Source organism: Tarenaya hassleriana, unplaced genomic scaffold, assembly GCF_000463585.1.
Source record: "Tarenaya hassleriana unplaced genomic scaffold, ASM46358v1 Cleome61, whole genome shotgun sequence".
NCBI lineage: Eukaryota > Viridiplantae > Streptophyta > Magnoliopsida > Brassicales > Cleomaceae > Tarenaya > Tarenaya hassleriana.
In genome coordinates this window covers 310,870-326,911 of record NW_010968608.1, presented here as the reverse complement: position 1 = coordinate 326,911, position 16,042 = coordinate 310,870, and the positions used below count along the sequence as shown (strand labels likewise).

Genomic DNA, 16,042 nt, shown 5'->3' with positions numbered 1-16,042 from the left:
AATTGAAGTAATTGGATCTTTGAGGGGAACAAATCAACAATTGTTTTTGGTAACAAATCATGAAAAAAAATTATTTTTATACATGCATTCAAGCTAAGCATTACTCAAGAATGTTGAAGGAATTATTATATCATAATCTCATTATATTAAGGATGTTATTAATAAATTGAATTAATTTCAATATACTCCGACCATGAAACATGTTGCATTTGATGCCGACTTTTGATTATATGGTGCATGCATGCAAGCAAGCGCATAATTAAACTAACTCAAATTCTTATTCATTTTCTCGTTAATTCTAACTCTGAATAAATTATTTATGAATCGAGTGGTGAAGGTATGGTTGCATTTTTCAATTACACCATAAACATTTTTTTTTTCCAATCCATTTGAAACAAACTGAAGTTTCTTTAATAGCCGTAAGCGTTTTACATTTCATGTGTCAACATTAGTTTTTTTCTTTCTCAAAACATCTCTACGCGATTACAAAAAAAAAATCATACAATGTCAAAGCAGCTCTTATTTTGAGAATTTTGGATGATATATCTCTTATGTTTGAGAACATATGGATTTTATTTTTTGTTTTGGTTGAGTTATAAACAGTAATTGACAAAATTGGATGTCTAAGGGCCGACTGGTTGCACCGCCGCCACCCGCAAACGGAGCGGTTGCGATTTCTGGCGGTTGCGGGCGATTGAAAAACTGACTGGTTGAACCGCAACCAACCGCAACCGCAACCAAACTTGTGCTTTCTAATCGCAGCTTCCAACTTGTGTTTTGGTAGCGGTTTCCGGCGTTTTGATAAAAAAACTAAAATATTTTTATTAGAAATTATATAAAACATTAATATATATATTGGTGATGATTTTGTTTAATGTTATGATTTGATATTATTTTTTAGTATTATATTTTAATAAAAAAAATACAATAGTATAATTTTTAGGTTTAATAATGATTAGTTTTAATAATTTTTATAATAAAATTATTTTTTTACTTGAAAATAAATTAAATTGATAATATTTTTATTTTAAATTTATTATTTAATTATTATAAATTTAGTAAATAAAATGATACGAAAAATTTAATTAAAACTATTATAAAAAATTATTTTTAAATAATATTTTTTTTTGACAATTTATATCAAAACGCAACCGCAACCGTAATGAACCATTCACTTTTAACTACACCCATCCGCAATCGCTACTAACAGCAACTTCTCAACCAGTCAATACTAATCATTTATAATCGCTATCAAACGTTTTGAAAACGCTGCCACCCGCAACCGCAACCGCTGTGGTACAACCAGTCGAACTCTAATAAATGGGAGATCTGCATATATATATTTTTTATAACCGAGTATATTTAATAAAGATCCAAACTAATCTTGAAGTCGGAAATCAACCATGTAATTTGGAATATACGATCCTTCTACAAATTTGAAGTTCGAATTCAGAACAGAATAAAAGTTTTACACCCAATTCAGTGGTTGGACTACCAAATTTGGATAAGATCTGTCATTTATATTCTTCTTTTTGCCCAAAATATAAAAAAAAAATCATTATTTTCCCCACGAAAATGAATAACAAAGCGGCTTTAGGCGTAAGAGAGATAGTCAGTAGTCCGAGGAAAAGATGGAATACCGAACCTGGTTCTCGCAGTCATCACTCCACTCTTACGTACGTATGTCGTCAACCATAGAATGTCAATTCATTCGTTTTCTTTACCGCTTTTTCCCAAAGCAATAGTGGGAATATAAGAATCTCTCTCTTTATATATAAAGAGTGTGACATATAATTAATCTAAGAGATGTTTTTTTTTCGTGTAATAAAGGGATAATATTATGGTATTATAGATTTATTTGGCAAAACTCTATTTTAAGAACCCGAATATACGTATTTATAAAAGTGTCTTAGAGAGTATCCGATATTGTCCGTGTGAAATCGTTCCTCTTGCGTGGATAAAAGGTTTTTAACCTGGACCGGTGAATAGATCGGTCGATCTGCGGACCGGAACTGTAGCTGGTCTGGGTTTTCTCTAAAACCGGTTTAAAACTCCTCAAGAACCGAAAAAAAAAAAAAACGATCTCAATCGTGAACCGGCGTGACCCAAAAAAACCTGTGGATTTCAGTTGAAGTTTAGAAGCTCCGAAATAAGTTACATAATATTTTTTTCTGTGTCCGATCAAAGTTACAAACAAGTTTTTTTTAATAATTTAATACATATATTACACACATATTTTTTTTTTATGAAATATGAGTGTTGTATTAATTTCAACCAAATCGGTATTTACATCCTATCATGTGACAGTTTACAAAATAAAAACGGGATTCTCATATGCAAATGGTATAAAATATCTCTCTAAGCGAGTATTAAATCGGTCCTAATTAGTTAACGCATATCATTGTTAGAGGAGGAGATTCTTTGAGAGCGCACGCACACACATACATATATACATACATATATATATACATACATACATATATTTTTCATAATGGTGAAAACCCGCCATACGATCCTTGGGATCGGACCCCGACCGCCCCAGCCCCCTCAGGCCGGACAGTCGGTATATCGACAGTAAACCCTTCAGTCCTGCGCAATAGCCGGAAAACCACGCAAAGCAGGTAAACCAGTCGAAACTGCACAACCTCAGCTGGTTTTCGAACCCTCGACCTCTTACGAGGGAGAGACATACATACATACGTACGTATATACATACATACATACATAGTATTAATTAGATTCTATTCGTCCACGTACTTAGATAAAAAAAAATATGATGCTTTTGATTTAATATAGACCACTTCCTTTAAATCTATGGATAGATTTTAGAATTTAAAGATTTGTATATTCATTCTTTATTTTTCTCAATATATTAAATTATTTATACATGGAGATGTAACATTTTCTTCTTAGACTAAAACGGTATGTATATATGTATATATGTATATATATATATAAATATATATTGACGTCAAAGAATAGAAAATCCATGATTATTATCCTACAAAATCAGTAAGAGCGAGCTATGACCATTCGAGGGTGGGGTCCACAACTGGTATTCCAATAAGGAAAGACTTTGACGCATCAAAGGCCTCCCTTTCTGCGCTTTCGAGTGGAGCCAAACGGAACATTGTTAAACAATTTGGATCGCGGTCTTGGGTTTCTAGTTCTCTTAATCGGATTCTAATCCTCCACCAAGTCGAAAGTTAACGTCATTCTAAATAATGTTGACGTATCGATCAAGGCATGTAAGATTTATTTCCACTAAAGTCTTACTTTGGTATCAGAGATAAAAAGATGTGTTTCTATAAGATCCAAGATTGGGTGATCCAACCGAATTGGGTGATCCAACCGGTAATGAAAAGAGCAAAGTTCTTTCCCAATCCGGATTCGAATCCTCATTTGAGGAGGGACATTCACATGGGTTTCTCCGGATTCGAATCCTCATTTGAGGAGGGGCATTCACATGGGTTTTCCAATCCGGGTTAAAGATCCGAAGAACTTTCGCATTATAAAAAAACATTTGTTTCTGTAAGATTATTAATAATTGTTGACGATTTCATCTTTTCGTCAAATTATGCGAATAAAATGATGAAATAGATGAAATCAAATTAAAGAAATTTAATTAACTTTAATAATCGAATTTCTTTTTATCTCATTTATCATTTAATCATTTTAATCACATAATTTGACGAAAAGATGAAATCGTCAATAATTACTAATAATCTTAGATTACTAATAATTTGATAGAGAAAATAAAACTTGCATACTTTGATCGATATGTTAACCTTGATTTGGAATCATGTTCGTTTTCGACTTCATCGATGATTAGAATGTGATTACAAGAATCCAAATGCTCTCTATTGTTTAGATATATGTTTTGTTCTCCTTATTACGTACCTTGTGTATTTTTTTTATCACTAAATATATCTGCTATTTATAATAGAATGAGATTACATTTCACATACCAAAAACTAAATTCAATTTATGAAGAATTGTTACCAAAACATTTATGAAATTTAATGGTGAAATGTTACAAAAAAACATTTTTAACTGTCACCCCTTCTTCAACATGGGTGTAATTATCTTTCAATAGATATTAGAAACTTTTAATAACTGTCAACTGTAACCTCTTTAAACATTGATTAGATTGAATAAATTGATTTTTGTTTACTTGTAAATACTTTTTTTGGTAAATATAAAAACGGGCTATGTATTGAAGTTGCATGCATATTAGGATATATAGTAGAAAAATGAAGTGTTTCAACTTTCATTTGCACGGAAATTAGTATTTCTTATGGAACTTGGTTTCAAATACAAGCATGCAATGAAATTAGTCATTTTAAAACCAATTTAATTGGATAGAGTCGTATTTCTAATTACTTAAAAGCTAATTAATTACGCCTTAATCCTCTTCTTATGGACCTACATGAGCAACCTTTTTTTTCTCGTGAGAACGGTCACTTCTTTTTCTTTTCACTCTTTTTTTTTTCCTTTGTGAATTATTAATTAATATCTTTTGCTTTTTTTTGGACCCTCTCTTTTACACTGCTCCAATATTCTAAAACTTACAAAAGTTCAATCATTTTCACATATAAGCATAGCAAATTTTGTCCTACGCAGAGAGAATTTTAAACTTTGAATATTGTTACTAATTTTCAACTTGATTCACTTATATAAATTAGCACAAATTTGTATATAATAAACGAACTATATAGTTAATCTATTTAATTACATTTACTAGGGATATGTGACTTCGGTGAATATAGTATATATCCGCACCCGCCAACGATAGAACGGAATAAAGTTGAGTTATCAAAATTAAAATTGATAAACAAAATATATTTAAAAGCAAAAAAGGTGAAGACAAAAAAAAAAAGGTTTGCCCTCTGATTCTTTCTTTCCTTCGAGACATAATAATAAAATGATCATTTTAAAACAGAAATAGCAATGATAATTTGATGATATAATCATCTTTTTTATTTTTCTATTTTGTTTTTCTGTTTCTTACAACCTCAGTGTCTTGCAGAGGGCACATGCCTCCAATTCAAGAAAGCAACACACAAAAAGATTCTAGGGTTTTGCGAAGAGATCCTCTCAACCAAGTTTTGGTTGGACCATCCCGAAAATTGAGGCATTGTAAAATATATAATTTGATTAAGAAGGTGCGATAGATTTCCAATGCACCAGTTTTTTGTAAGTTCCGTGTATACTTACGATTAAGGTGAGATTCGATTCATAATTTTAGCGGTTCGGTTTGGAAACAGTTTATTCGGTATTTTAAAATTTATACCAAATTAGTACCATATTTTTCGATTCGGTTTCGGTTTTGGTACGATCCAATTTCGATTTTTGTTATAAAAAAATAGATTTTTTAACAAAATTTTGGTTTTTCAGGAATTTTATTAGGTTTGATTCGGTTTAGAAAAATTCGATTCTATAAAAACATACTGTTTGAAAATTTTGAATAGTACGATTTAAAAAAAATATTGAGACTTTTTATTCGAAACACTCACACCTACTTATAACATTGGACTGTATATTTTAAAATTGAGTGGTTCAACTTGTAAAGAATTGATAAAGTTTTTCCCAATTCAGTTTGAATCTCTATTTGGGAAGAGAAATTATTTCTCTTCGAAATGTAATTGGATCGAAAATTCGGTTAATTTTTGGATTATAAAAAATAAACATCGGACCAACCATGCATTTGAGCATATGAGTATTGAGTTTGATTTGAATAAATAACTATAGTAACGTGCGACATTTTGTAAAGCAATGCAAATGATCTTTTGCATTATGTTCAGATTTGAATAAATTATTATTTGGATGAACCCAGACCGAATGAAATTCCATTCACCTCAAATTTGGTTATATGTTCTAATAATTAAATAACTGGTTTTTATTTATATATATATATATATATATATATATATATGCTTGTTTGTTTCATTTCATTGTATGCTTAAAGATCCACGTGTTCTGTAATTACTATAAAATTCGTCATTACTAACGATAGTTTCCAAGTGTTACTGAGAATTCGTTTTGGATATTCTTAAAATAATTGGTAATCCAACCCATAAAAAATGATTCGGTTATGGAATCTTGTAACAAACAATAGAAAATAAAAAAAGGAAAAAAACGATGACATGTAATAGAACAAACGATATCCAAATAACTTGTAACAGAAGGATAAATTACAATTAATTTACTCTTGGAACCCTTTATTTAATATTTTGGATTGTTTCTCGAAGTTAACAAATATATATTGGATCCATTTATTCGTGAATTTAAATGAAATATTCTATCGATTGATCTTTTAATATTTTATAACCAAGTTAATTCTATAAGAACAAAATTCTAAAAATGGAACCGAAAGTCGAAACCTTTTTTTTTAATTGAATTTTTTAATTTATTTCTCACCAAAATAAATCGAATCAACAACTCACAAATATAAATAATAACCAAATTAATTGAATACGGATAAATTCGGAATATTTCAAATTAATCGGCCCTAACACTTATTAAATTGAATTAAAATCAAAACTAAAAACAATTAGATGATAAAAAACATTGTCAAAGGATAATTATTAATTTTATCATAGTTTCATTTTCGTTAAATAAAGTTGAAATATATAAATAAAGCTGTAAAATCAAGATAGCGAAAATAAAATTGAAAAAATCAAGATAATCTGTACGTACACGAATTTTAAAAGAATAAAATTTTCCAAATTTGAAAAATGAATCATATATAAGTTTGTTGTTTATGCATCTACTTTGCACATTGAATTGTTTTGAAATTGTTTTTAAATAATATTTTTATAAGAATAAAATAAACAGTTAGCTAATATAATCTTAAATTAAGTAAATATTATTGCTACAATTAATGAAAATCTCGGTGAAAAGAGATTGAAAATGATTTATTTTATACTATATGCTTAAATAGTTTAATGTAAACGTAGTACAGATATGATGACGCCCATTTTTTTTTTTTTTTTTACAAAGTTATAATTGATTGTAATTGATTTTTTTTGGACCAATGGAAACCGTGTAAACCATAACTCCTTACCTCTAACAGTGATGAAAAATTAAAGTATAGATTGTATATATTATATATACACAAGCATAATATATATGTATATATATATATAATAACCGTATGTATATGTGTTGGAGCAATAAGTATTCCAAGAGGAGGCAAATTACCTCTCATTAAACATAATGAGGCTCAAAGTAAGGCAAAAAAAATATGATGGCCCACATATTTGCACACTATTTATTATTGCCATCATATTAGATTGTATATTTTGGATATATGGTATATTAAAATTCGATTATTTTTCATTTATTATTTTTATTTCTTTTTTATATTAATTGTTGTTTTAATTAAAATTTTGTTCGAGTATGGTTTCGGTTCAGTTTCATCAAAAACATATATTCGGATATATTTTTACGTTATTCAACAGATTTGACTTTTTATAAACACAAAATGAATATCCAATCGTAATATGTGTATATGTATATATATTATCGTGACAATTTGTTTTATTTTTGTTAAACAAGATGATTATTTGTAACACATGTCTAGTTTGATGAATTTAAATAATCGAATAAATTGCACATGATTAACTTATGTATGTTAGATTTTTATGGGCAACAACATAAATTGAATTATTATTTTTTAATTATATGCCCACTTCTGTCATGTATATTTGTTTAAATATAAATTGTGTGTGTGGGGATGATGTGTTGGATCATAAGCATGCACCTTTCCTTTTGCTTTGTTATGATGGGGTGTGCCTCCATATATGACCTACTTGATTATACACAGCCACAAAGATCTTTCAAAAAATAAAAAATAAAAAGAATTGCATGGGAACACATCATATAAAATCCTTTTAAAATACCCCATTTGATACTTGTAATTTCAACATGTCTAAATCTTGCAGTGGAAATTTAATATTTTTTTTTTTTTGTAAAGAATTTCGTTTAATTTGAAAAAAAAAATTAAAGTTTAAATGCCTTGCAATTCATGCCATTTACAAAATTTGTTATAGGGGTAAATAAGGAATTTCACATGTGATGGATGGAAAGGGGGAGCTCTCTCCATCACCCCTCATTCAAAAGCAATAAAGAGCATGTTCTGATTAAAGGTAAAGGCTATTTTTGTTATAACAAATTTAAATTTAAATTATTTTACCCAAAAAAAAAGATATAAAGAGAGGGGGTGTCAACTTTATTTCTTTGTTTCTTTTCCTTTTTTTAATTTCATTTCCTTTTTAAACAAAGAATGAAGATAATATTAAAGATTTATACCTGGAAATTATGTTATTTTTGTCTAAAATTATTCAAATAGGTTATTCTAGAACAAATATTTCCTTTAAATAAAAAAAAAATTCTAGATTGTTTAACTACAATAAGGATAAATAAAAGGACCAAATTTTATCTGCATATAATTGGGTATACAACCAATATACTCCATGGCCATTTACATATATATATATATATATATATATGTATATATATATTTATATGCGTGTATGTGTGTATGTATGAAAAAAAACAAATTTTGTGATTATGATAAGACATGAAATAAAAACAATGTAAAACAAAGCTTTGTGATCATCATCTTGGAGTTATCATTTCATCTCTTCTTCTTCTTCTTCTTCTTCTTCGTCTTCTTTGAAGCTTTATTTTTTTTCTTTTGGATAAAAGAGAAAGTAAAAGCATGGCGAAGGGAAATTAAATAAAAGAGCAAAAGAGAGAAGAAAAAAAGGAAAGCTTTAGCTTCTTCCTTGTGCTTGAAGACTCTTTTTATGTCTCTCTGTTGTGTCTGAAGCAGAGCAGAGAGCGTTTGAGGAGGGGGAAGAAGATGTTTGATTCGACGCCTGAAATTTCTCAGATTCCTTTCGTTTTCCTTCACTTTCCCGGAAAATCATTTCCCATCACTCTCCTTCTTAAACCCATTTGTCTTTCCTTCGAATCCTTCCAAACTCCACAACCCTAAAAAAAATCCCCCAAAAACAAAAAAATAAAGGATAAAAAGCAGAGCTCTCTCCGAAGAAAACAGCCATGTCCCTTTTCATCCTCTGCACAATCATCTCCTGTCTTCTCGTTTCTTCTTCCGCTTTTCCAGTCGACGATTTCGGCGCGTTAATCTCGTTGAAGCGTCGATTTCAGTTCCCGGAACCGGCATTGTCCTCTTGGAACGAGATGAATCGGAGCTCTGTCTGCACCTGGGTCGGAATTCAGTGTTCGGAGGGGCGAGTTGTGTCCTTAGACCTCACGGGCTTGCAGCTCGGAGGAACATTGTCTTCTCGCTCTGTTTCGAATCTGCAGAAGCTCTCAAGCTTGTCTATTTCGGGCAACAATTTCTCCGGAACGCTACAGATTTCGGACATGCCCGGTCTGAGATTCATCAACATCTCCGGCAACCAGTTTTCCGGCGATCTCGACTGGGATTTCTCCGGATTCCCGGATTTAGAAGTCTTCGATGCTTACGACAACAATTTCTCAGCTCCTCTGCCGGTTGGGATCGTTGCCTTGGAGAAGAAGCTAAAGTACTTGGATCTCGGAGGAAACTACTTTTTCGGTAAGATCCCTGCGAGTTTTGGAAGATTGTCGGCTTTGGAGTATCTTTCCTTGAACGGAAACGATCTCCGGGGGAAGATTCCCGGAGAATTGGGGAATCTGACGAATCTCAGACAGATTTATTTGGGTTATTACAATGCTTATGAAGGTGGGATTCCTGTTGAATTTGGCAAGTTGGCGAATCTTGTTCACATGGATCTGTCAAACTGTGAATTGGATGGTTCGATTCCTCGGGAGCTCGGGAATCTGAAGCTTCTAGAAACTCTGTTCTTGCACATCAATCGGCTCTCGGGTCCGATTCCAGGGGAGCTGGGGAACTTGTCCGGTTTGGTGAATCTTGATCTCTCCAACAACGCGTTAACCGGGGAGATACCGGACGAATTCGTGAATTTGAAGCAGCTCAAGCTTTTTAATCTGTTCATGAACAGATTCCACGGGTCAATCCCTGATTATGTCGCCGAGTTCTCGAATCTGGAGATGTTGCAGCTGTGGATGAACAACTTCACTGGCGTGATACCCGAGAATCTTGGTCGGAACCAGAAGCTGCAAGCTCTTGACTTGTCCTCAAACAAGCTCACGGGAACAATCCCGCAACACTTGTGTTCCTCAAACCAGCTCAAAGTCCTTGTGCTGATGAAGAACTTCCTCTTCGGGCAAATCCCGGATCGGCTCGGGACTTGTTACAGTCTGGTCAAAGTAAGGATGGGGCAAAACTACTTCAACGGAAGTATTCCAGACGGGTTCATTTACTTGCCTCAGCTGAATCTTGTCGAGCTTCACAACAATTACTTGTCGGGTAAGCTGCCTGAAAACCCTAATCCGTCTTCGAGCCCTACAGATTTAGGGGAGCTGAATCTGTCCAACAATCTTCTATCCGGGTCATTACCGTTCTCCATATCGAATTTCTCCGCAATTCAGATCCTTCTGCTCGGCGGAAACCAGTTTTCGGGTCAGATTCCGCCTTCGATTGGACATCTGAACCAGGTTCTGAAGCTCGATGTGAGCCGGAACTCGCTCTCTGGTCTGATCCCGCCTGAAATCGGTGATTGTCTCCACCTTACTTACCTCGACATGAGCCAAAACAACCTCTCCGGTTCAATCCCTCCTCAAATCTCCAACATCAGGATCTTAAACTACCTGAACCTCTCAAGAAACCACTTGAATGAGACCATACCAAAGTCTATTGGCTCAATGAAGAGCCTAACCAATGCCGATTTCTCCTTCAATGACTTGTCCGGTAAGTTACCCGAATCCGGGCAATTCCTCGTCTTCAACGCCACTTCTTTCGCGGGCAATCCCCGCCTCTGCGGGTCCCTTCTGAATAACCCTTGTGATCTCTCCCCAGTTCCCTCGAGACAGCCGAGGAAATCACCCCGAAACTTCAAGCTCGTCATCGCCTTGGGATTACTCGTATGCTCTCTGGCTTTCGCCGTGGCTGCAATAGTCAGAGCCAAATCATTCAAGCGGAAGCACGGACATAGTTCTTGGAAAATGACAGCGTTTCAGAAGGTTAAATTCACTGCTTCCGACATCATAGAATGCGTGAAAGACGGGAATATCATCGGAAGAGGCGGCGCAGGGATCGTATACTACGGGAAAACGCCGAATGGAACAGAAGTAGCGGTGAAGAAACTCGTGAACGTCGGGGCGAACGGGCATGACCACGGGTTCGGAGCCGAGATTCAGACGTTGGGCAACATCAGACATAGGAACATAGTGAGACTGCTGGCTTTCTGTTCGAACAAGGAGACGAATCTCCTCGTCTACGAGTACATGAAGAACGGGAGCCTCGGAGAGGCGATTCACGGGAAGAAAGGATCGATACTGGTGTGGAATCTCCGGTACAAAATCGCGGTGGAGGCTGCGAAAGGGCTGTGCTATCTCCACCACGACTGCTCGCCTCTGATCGTCCACCGAGACGTGAAGTCTAATAACATCTTGCTGAATTCGACATTCGAGGCACACGTGGCAGATTTTGGACTGGCCAAGTTCTTGACCGACGGCGGCGCCTCCCAGTGCATGTCAGCCATCGCCGGCTCCTACGGCTACATTGCTCCAGGTCAGGCCTCTTTCCTCATCGTTTCTTTTTCGCCAAGTAATTAGTTTATATAATTAACCTTCTTATAACCCTTTAAATCCAACAAATTCTGGCAGTTAAATAACTCTTTATAATAATAATAATAATAAAAATAACTTCACAAAAATTATAGGAAACAATGCAAACTAATTAATGTATAAAACCATATTTTGTTTTGAACCTCGTTAGATTTATAATCACTATCTAATTTTGTAACATTTTCAATGTAGTAAAAGATTTTTAAAAATAATAATGGGAAATTTGGGTATTTTGCAATAAATGTCATCAATGATTAGAGAAGCCATGGGAGTTCACATGGTACGAACGAATGGTCCGACGAAGACGAGAGAGATTCTGCGAAAGTGGCAGACGCAGAGTCCTTCGTCTTTCGTGAAATCTTAACTGGAAATTTAAAAAGGCAAAAACGAAAGAGCACCGAGACAACGAGAGAGACAAAAGTACACTTGCATGGAATTTTTTGGGTATACGAGCAGCAGACGGAGACGACCAAATATGTACATAAACGAAATTAAAATTATTTTTATATATATATATATATACACACACAGAAACATAGGGGTGGGGTCCACGTGAGAACTTTGATGTGATCTAAGAGACCCGAGACGTCGATCTGACCGTCTGACATCGTCAAGTTCTGGACATGAGAGATGTCCTAACGTAACATGGCGTGGAATCTCGTGAATATATATATATATATGTAAATGGTCCATGAAATCTTCTTTATGAATTTTATATTTGATATGGTTAATGAAAAGATGATACGGGTCTAACGTGTAAAGGCACTGTCGTTATTGCTAAGGAGTCCCACTCCCATATAGCATTCACTTTCCTTCTTCTTTTCTTCCTCGAGATTTGTGGAGTCCAATTTGGCAAGTTGGAAAACATTTTACTTTGATAAAATAAAAAAAGAAAAATCATTATCTAATAATAATAATAATGGAATATTTCCCTTGTTCTTGTGCAGAGTACGCGTACACGCTGAGGGTGGACGAGAAGAGCGACGTGTACAGTTTCGGGGTGGTGTTGCTCGAGCTCGTGACGGGAAGACGGCCGGTCGGAGATTTCGGGGAGGGGGTGGACATAGTCCAGTGGGTGAAAACGGTGACGAGACGTCGGAAGGAAGAGGTGATGCTTGTGGTGGACCACAGGCTAAGCAACGTGCCCAGACAAGAGGCGGCGCATTTGCTGTTCGTGGCCATGCTATGCGTCGAGGAGAACAGCGTCGAGCGGCCGTCGATGAGGGAAGTCGTCCAGATGCTTCTGGAGTTTCCCCGGCCGGAGACTCCCTTCTCGCCGCCGCCGGCGGTTCACAGTCCGTGCAAGGGCGTGACGAATGATGCCAAAGCTAAACAAGAAGACTCTTTGGTTTAAAGGGATCGGTTTTGGAAATTTTTTTTCTTAGCCCTTTAATTAGTTTTCTATAAGTCTTTTTTTTTATATATATAAAAAAAAATCTTTTAGGGTTATGGTATTGGGTTGGATTTTGTTACACCTTGGCAATCGATGTGAAATATATATAAATATGTGTATACTTTTTTTCCCCAAGTCAGAATATGTGATTTCATGAGATATCTACAATAATTATGAATTTTTATTGAGATGTTGGAGGATGCCATAGGACAATTCATGAATTTGTATGCATTTGGTTTTGTGGAGGACATAAATTTGCAATATGTGGTATATATACAGTGTCGATATAGAAAAATGTATAAGTTAGATACGGTAATAACACGACAAAAAAGCAAATTTTAATAAAAATATTTATATAAATTAATTTAAATAATTAAATTAGTTTAAGTCGCTTTTGGATTTGGAACGTATGACCCGACTAATGTAAATTCGTCCATGCATATACATATTATAACAATGGCGAATGTACAAGTGAACGCAATAATTTTTTTTATATATATGTTCTATCTGCAAATTGAAGAAATATATATAGATTATCGGATGTAACAAAATTTTATAAAGAAAAAAATATTTCAGAGTTTACGGATTTTTTATCATTTGTTTACAAGAATCAGTTTTTACAATAAACAAAAAAATTACATGTTAATTATCGTAGGTCAACTAAAAATTTCTAAATCTGCAAATTGAAGAAATATTTATGAAGTTCAGGTTTTATTTGATAAAAAACAAAGTCAGGTTTTATTTTGTCAAAATTAAGAAGTTAAGGTGGTATTATTTTATCCCCTAAAAAAATATTCTAAATCTTCCGTTCTTCTCACGTATTGCCAAAAAAAAAAAAAAAGGAAGGAAAATATCTAATACTGCCACGTACATTCGCCTTGGGGCTTTTGAGTTTCAACCTCGAGTGGCTCTAATCAAGCGCCTGGATTTCCATATTGTTCTTGACATTGCCCTACATTTCCTCAATGATTTATCTCTTCTGGTCAAATCAAGCAAGATCTTTTGGTTTCCCTGAGGAATTTTCAGACTCTATATGACCAAAGAGCCAAAATCGCCTGTGATTGGATCGTCACCACAGCGATCAAAGCCATGTCAATCGCTCTCAAGCTCTTTCCTGTGCCTTCACTCTCCAAAACCCATCTCCGGCTCTCTCCGTCAATCCCCAGACAGCGAGTTTTTCCCTCCTCTTTCTCGCCGGGAAGCCGGAATTTCGCCAGAATCCGATGTGCCCACGAGAAACCCGATCACTTTCCCGCCACTGTGGCGAAACCCAGATGGGAGGAGGCTCTGTCTGCGGCGGCGAGCTTGTACCCCGTTTACGTCACCGTCGGTGGAATTGTGGCATGCGTCAAACCCTCGACTTTCTCTTGGTTTGTCGCGAGAGCGCCTGTGTCTTACAGTTTAGCTCTAGGGTTTATCATGTTGGCGATGGGAGTGACGCTTGAGCTCAAGGACTTGTTTGATCTGTTCAGACAAAGGCCTCTCTCTGTGAGTGTTTTGATCCATCGGTCTTTGTTTCTGTTTCGTGCATGTCTGATCAGTGATTCTGATTTTGGGTTTTCACTGTCAAATCGAAATGTAGATTCAGGGTTGATTTGATTGCTTAATCTGGATCATGTTCAAGTGTACTATAGAATTTGGAATTTTCACTCGGGACCTTAGATGTAGTAGTGAACCCACAAACATTTGCCATCTGTTTGTCTGAAAGTCACGTGTGATGAATGTCGATTGGTTTTAGAGAACATTCAAGTTTCTGAATCAGGACATCATGTTGGGGAACTCAATGTGTTACAGATACTGTTCGGATGTGTTGCTCAGTACACTATAATGCCTGCTCTTGGATTGCTTATCAGTAAGATCTTGGGACTTCCTCCGGCGCTTTCAGTTGGTTTGATACTGCTCGGGTGTTGTCCCGGTGGTACAGCCTCCAATGTGGTAAGAGTTTGATCGTTTGGCTTTGCATTTTCCAATACACAACTTCCACCGAGAAACGTATGCTTACATCACCCCTAACAGAGGATTTCTAGATGGTGTGGTTCTTCGATTCAGACGTACATTATTGAAATAGTTTTGCAGGTGACGTTGATTGCTAACGGAGATGTTCCACTTTCCATTGTGATGACCGTCTGCACGACCCTTGGAGCCGTAGTTCTCACCCCTTTTCTGACCAAGATTCTCGCTGGATCTTATGTTCCCGTGGATGCTGTTAAACTCTCCATCAGCACACTGCAGGTGTCTTATACCGGCTTTCTGTTTATATATACATATATATATAATAATTCTCTAGATTGTATTTTGTATAACACAATCTTGCCATATCTCTAGGTGGTCGTTGCTCCGGTTTTGCTCGGTTCTTGTATACAGAGTTCATTTCCGGCATCAGTGAGAATCGCAACACCATTTGCACCCTTATTTGCTGTTCTTGCATCGTCCTTGCTTGCGTGCAGGTCTCGTTTTATTCTATTTCTTCCTCGCTCACATGATTTTCCTTCTCTGTTCCTTATCGGTTCTGTCTCATTGTTTCTTTCTTTTTTTTTTTTTGTGGAAATTTTGTTCAGCGTGTTTTCGGAGAATGTTGTGCGCCTTAAATCATCGGCTGTCGGGGCATCCTTGACATCAGATCTTTCCCCGTTCCTTCGGATTCAGTCGTTGTTTTCTGGAGAGTTGGGTCTCGTCGTACTAGCTGTCCTGCTGTTGCATTCTGCTGGGTTCCTTGTCGGGTAAGAATACTCTTTCTATATATATTGCGTCTTCCCCGACTGCGTTCTTCACGCGTTATCGGTTTGAGTCTTTCGGCTTCAAAGCTTCTTCCCGCTTGTTTGTGTGTCTATTCCTCTTCTCAAGGAAGGTTTTTCCTCAAGTTCAATTTCTTAAACAGCTTGAGGGTATTCATTATTATAGTTTTTTTTGTTGCTTTTACGACGAATTTGCTATGTATCTTCCGAT

The 16,042-nt window shown here is 35.3% G+C and overlaps 2 protein-coding genes across 4 annotated transcripts in view; both read left to right on the top strand.

Moving 5' to 3' along the window:
- Nucleotides 1-8,613: 8,613 nt before the first annotated feature.
- On the top strand, nucleotides 8,614-13,257 carry LOC104799822 (leucine-rich repeat receptor-like serine/threonine-protein kinase BAM3). Of its 2 annotated transcripts, XM_010522482.1 has the most exons (3): nucleotides 8,614-10,825; nucleotides 10,934-11,647; nucleotides 12,651-13,257. In XM_010522482.1, exons 1-3 carry the CDS (start codon nucleotides 9,070-9,072, stop codon nucleotides 13,055-13,057), a joined length of 2,877 nt encoding a protein of 958 aa, XP_010520784.1. In that variant the 5' UTR covers nucleotides 8,614-9,069; the 3' UTR covers nucleotides 13,058-13,257. The 2 variants fall into 2 exon arrangements, with proteins under 2 accessions (XP_010520784.1, XP_010520783.1); XM_010522481.2 differs by having other exon boundaries at nucleotides 8,615-11,647.
- A 725-nt stretch (nucleotides 13,258-13,982) lies between these two features.
- LOC104799821 (probable sodium/metabolite cotransporter BASS2, chloroplastic) overlaps nucleotides 13,983-16,042 on the top strand; it is a 2,824-nt gene continuing 764 nt past the window's right edge. Inside the window, exons 1-5 of one of the 2 annotated variants that reach the window (XR_769619.1) lie at nucleotides 13,983-14,584; nucleotides 14,891-15,031; nucleotides 15,173-15,328; nucleotides 15,422-15,543; nucleotides 15,655-15,816. Coding sequence is in view for 1 of the 2 variants with exons in the window: in XM_010522480.1 (XP_010520782.1) it covers nucleotides 14,186-14,584; nucleotides 14,891-15,031; nucleotides 15,173-15,328; nucleotides 15,422-15,543; nucleotides 15,655-15,816 (980 nt within the window). In the remaining variant the exon portion in view is untranslated. The remainder of the gene's footprint in view (nucleotides 14,585-14,890; nucleotides 15,032-15,172; nucleotides 15,329-15,421; nucleotides 15,544-15,654; nucleotides 15,817-16,042) is intronic. The other variant, XM_010522480.1, reaches the window with a different exon arrangement.

Coding starts and splice junctions, on each gene's coding strand:
- LOC104799822 (XM_010522481.2), top strand. CDS start 9,070: ATGTCCCTTTTCATCCTCTGCACAATCATCTCCTGTCTTCTCGTTTCT. Junction 11,648..12,650: donor CTACGGCTACATTGCTCCAG/GTCAGGCCTCTT, acceptor GTTCTTGTGCAG/AGTACGCGTACACGCTGAGG.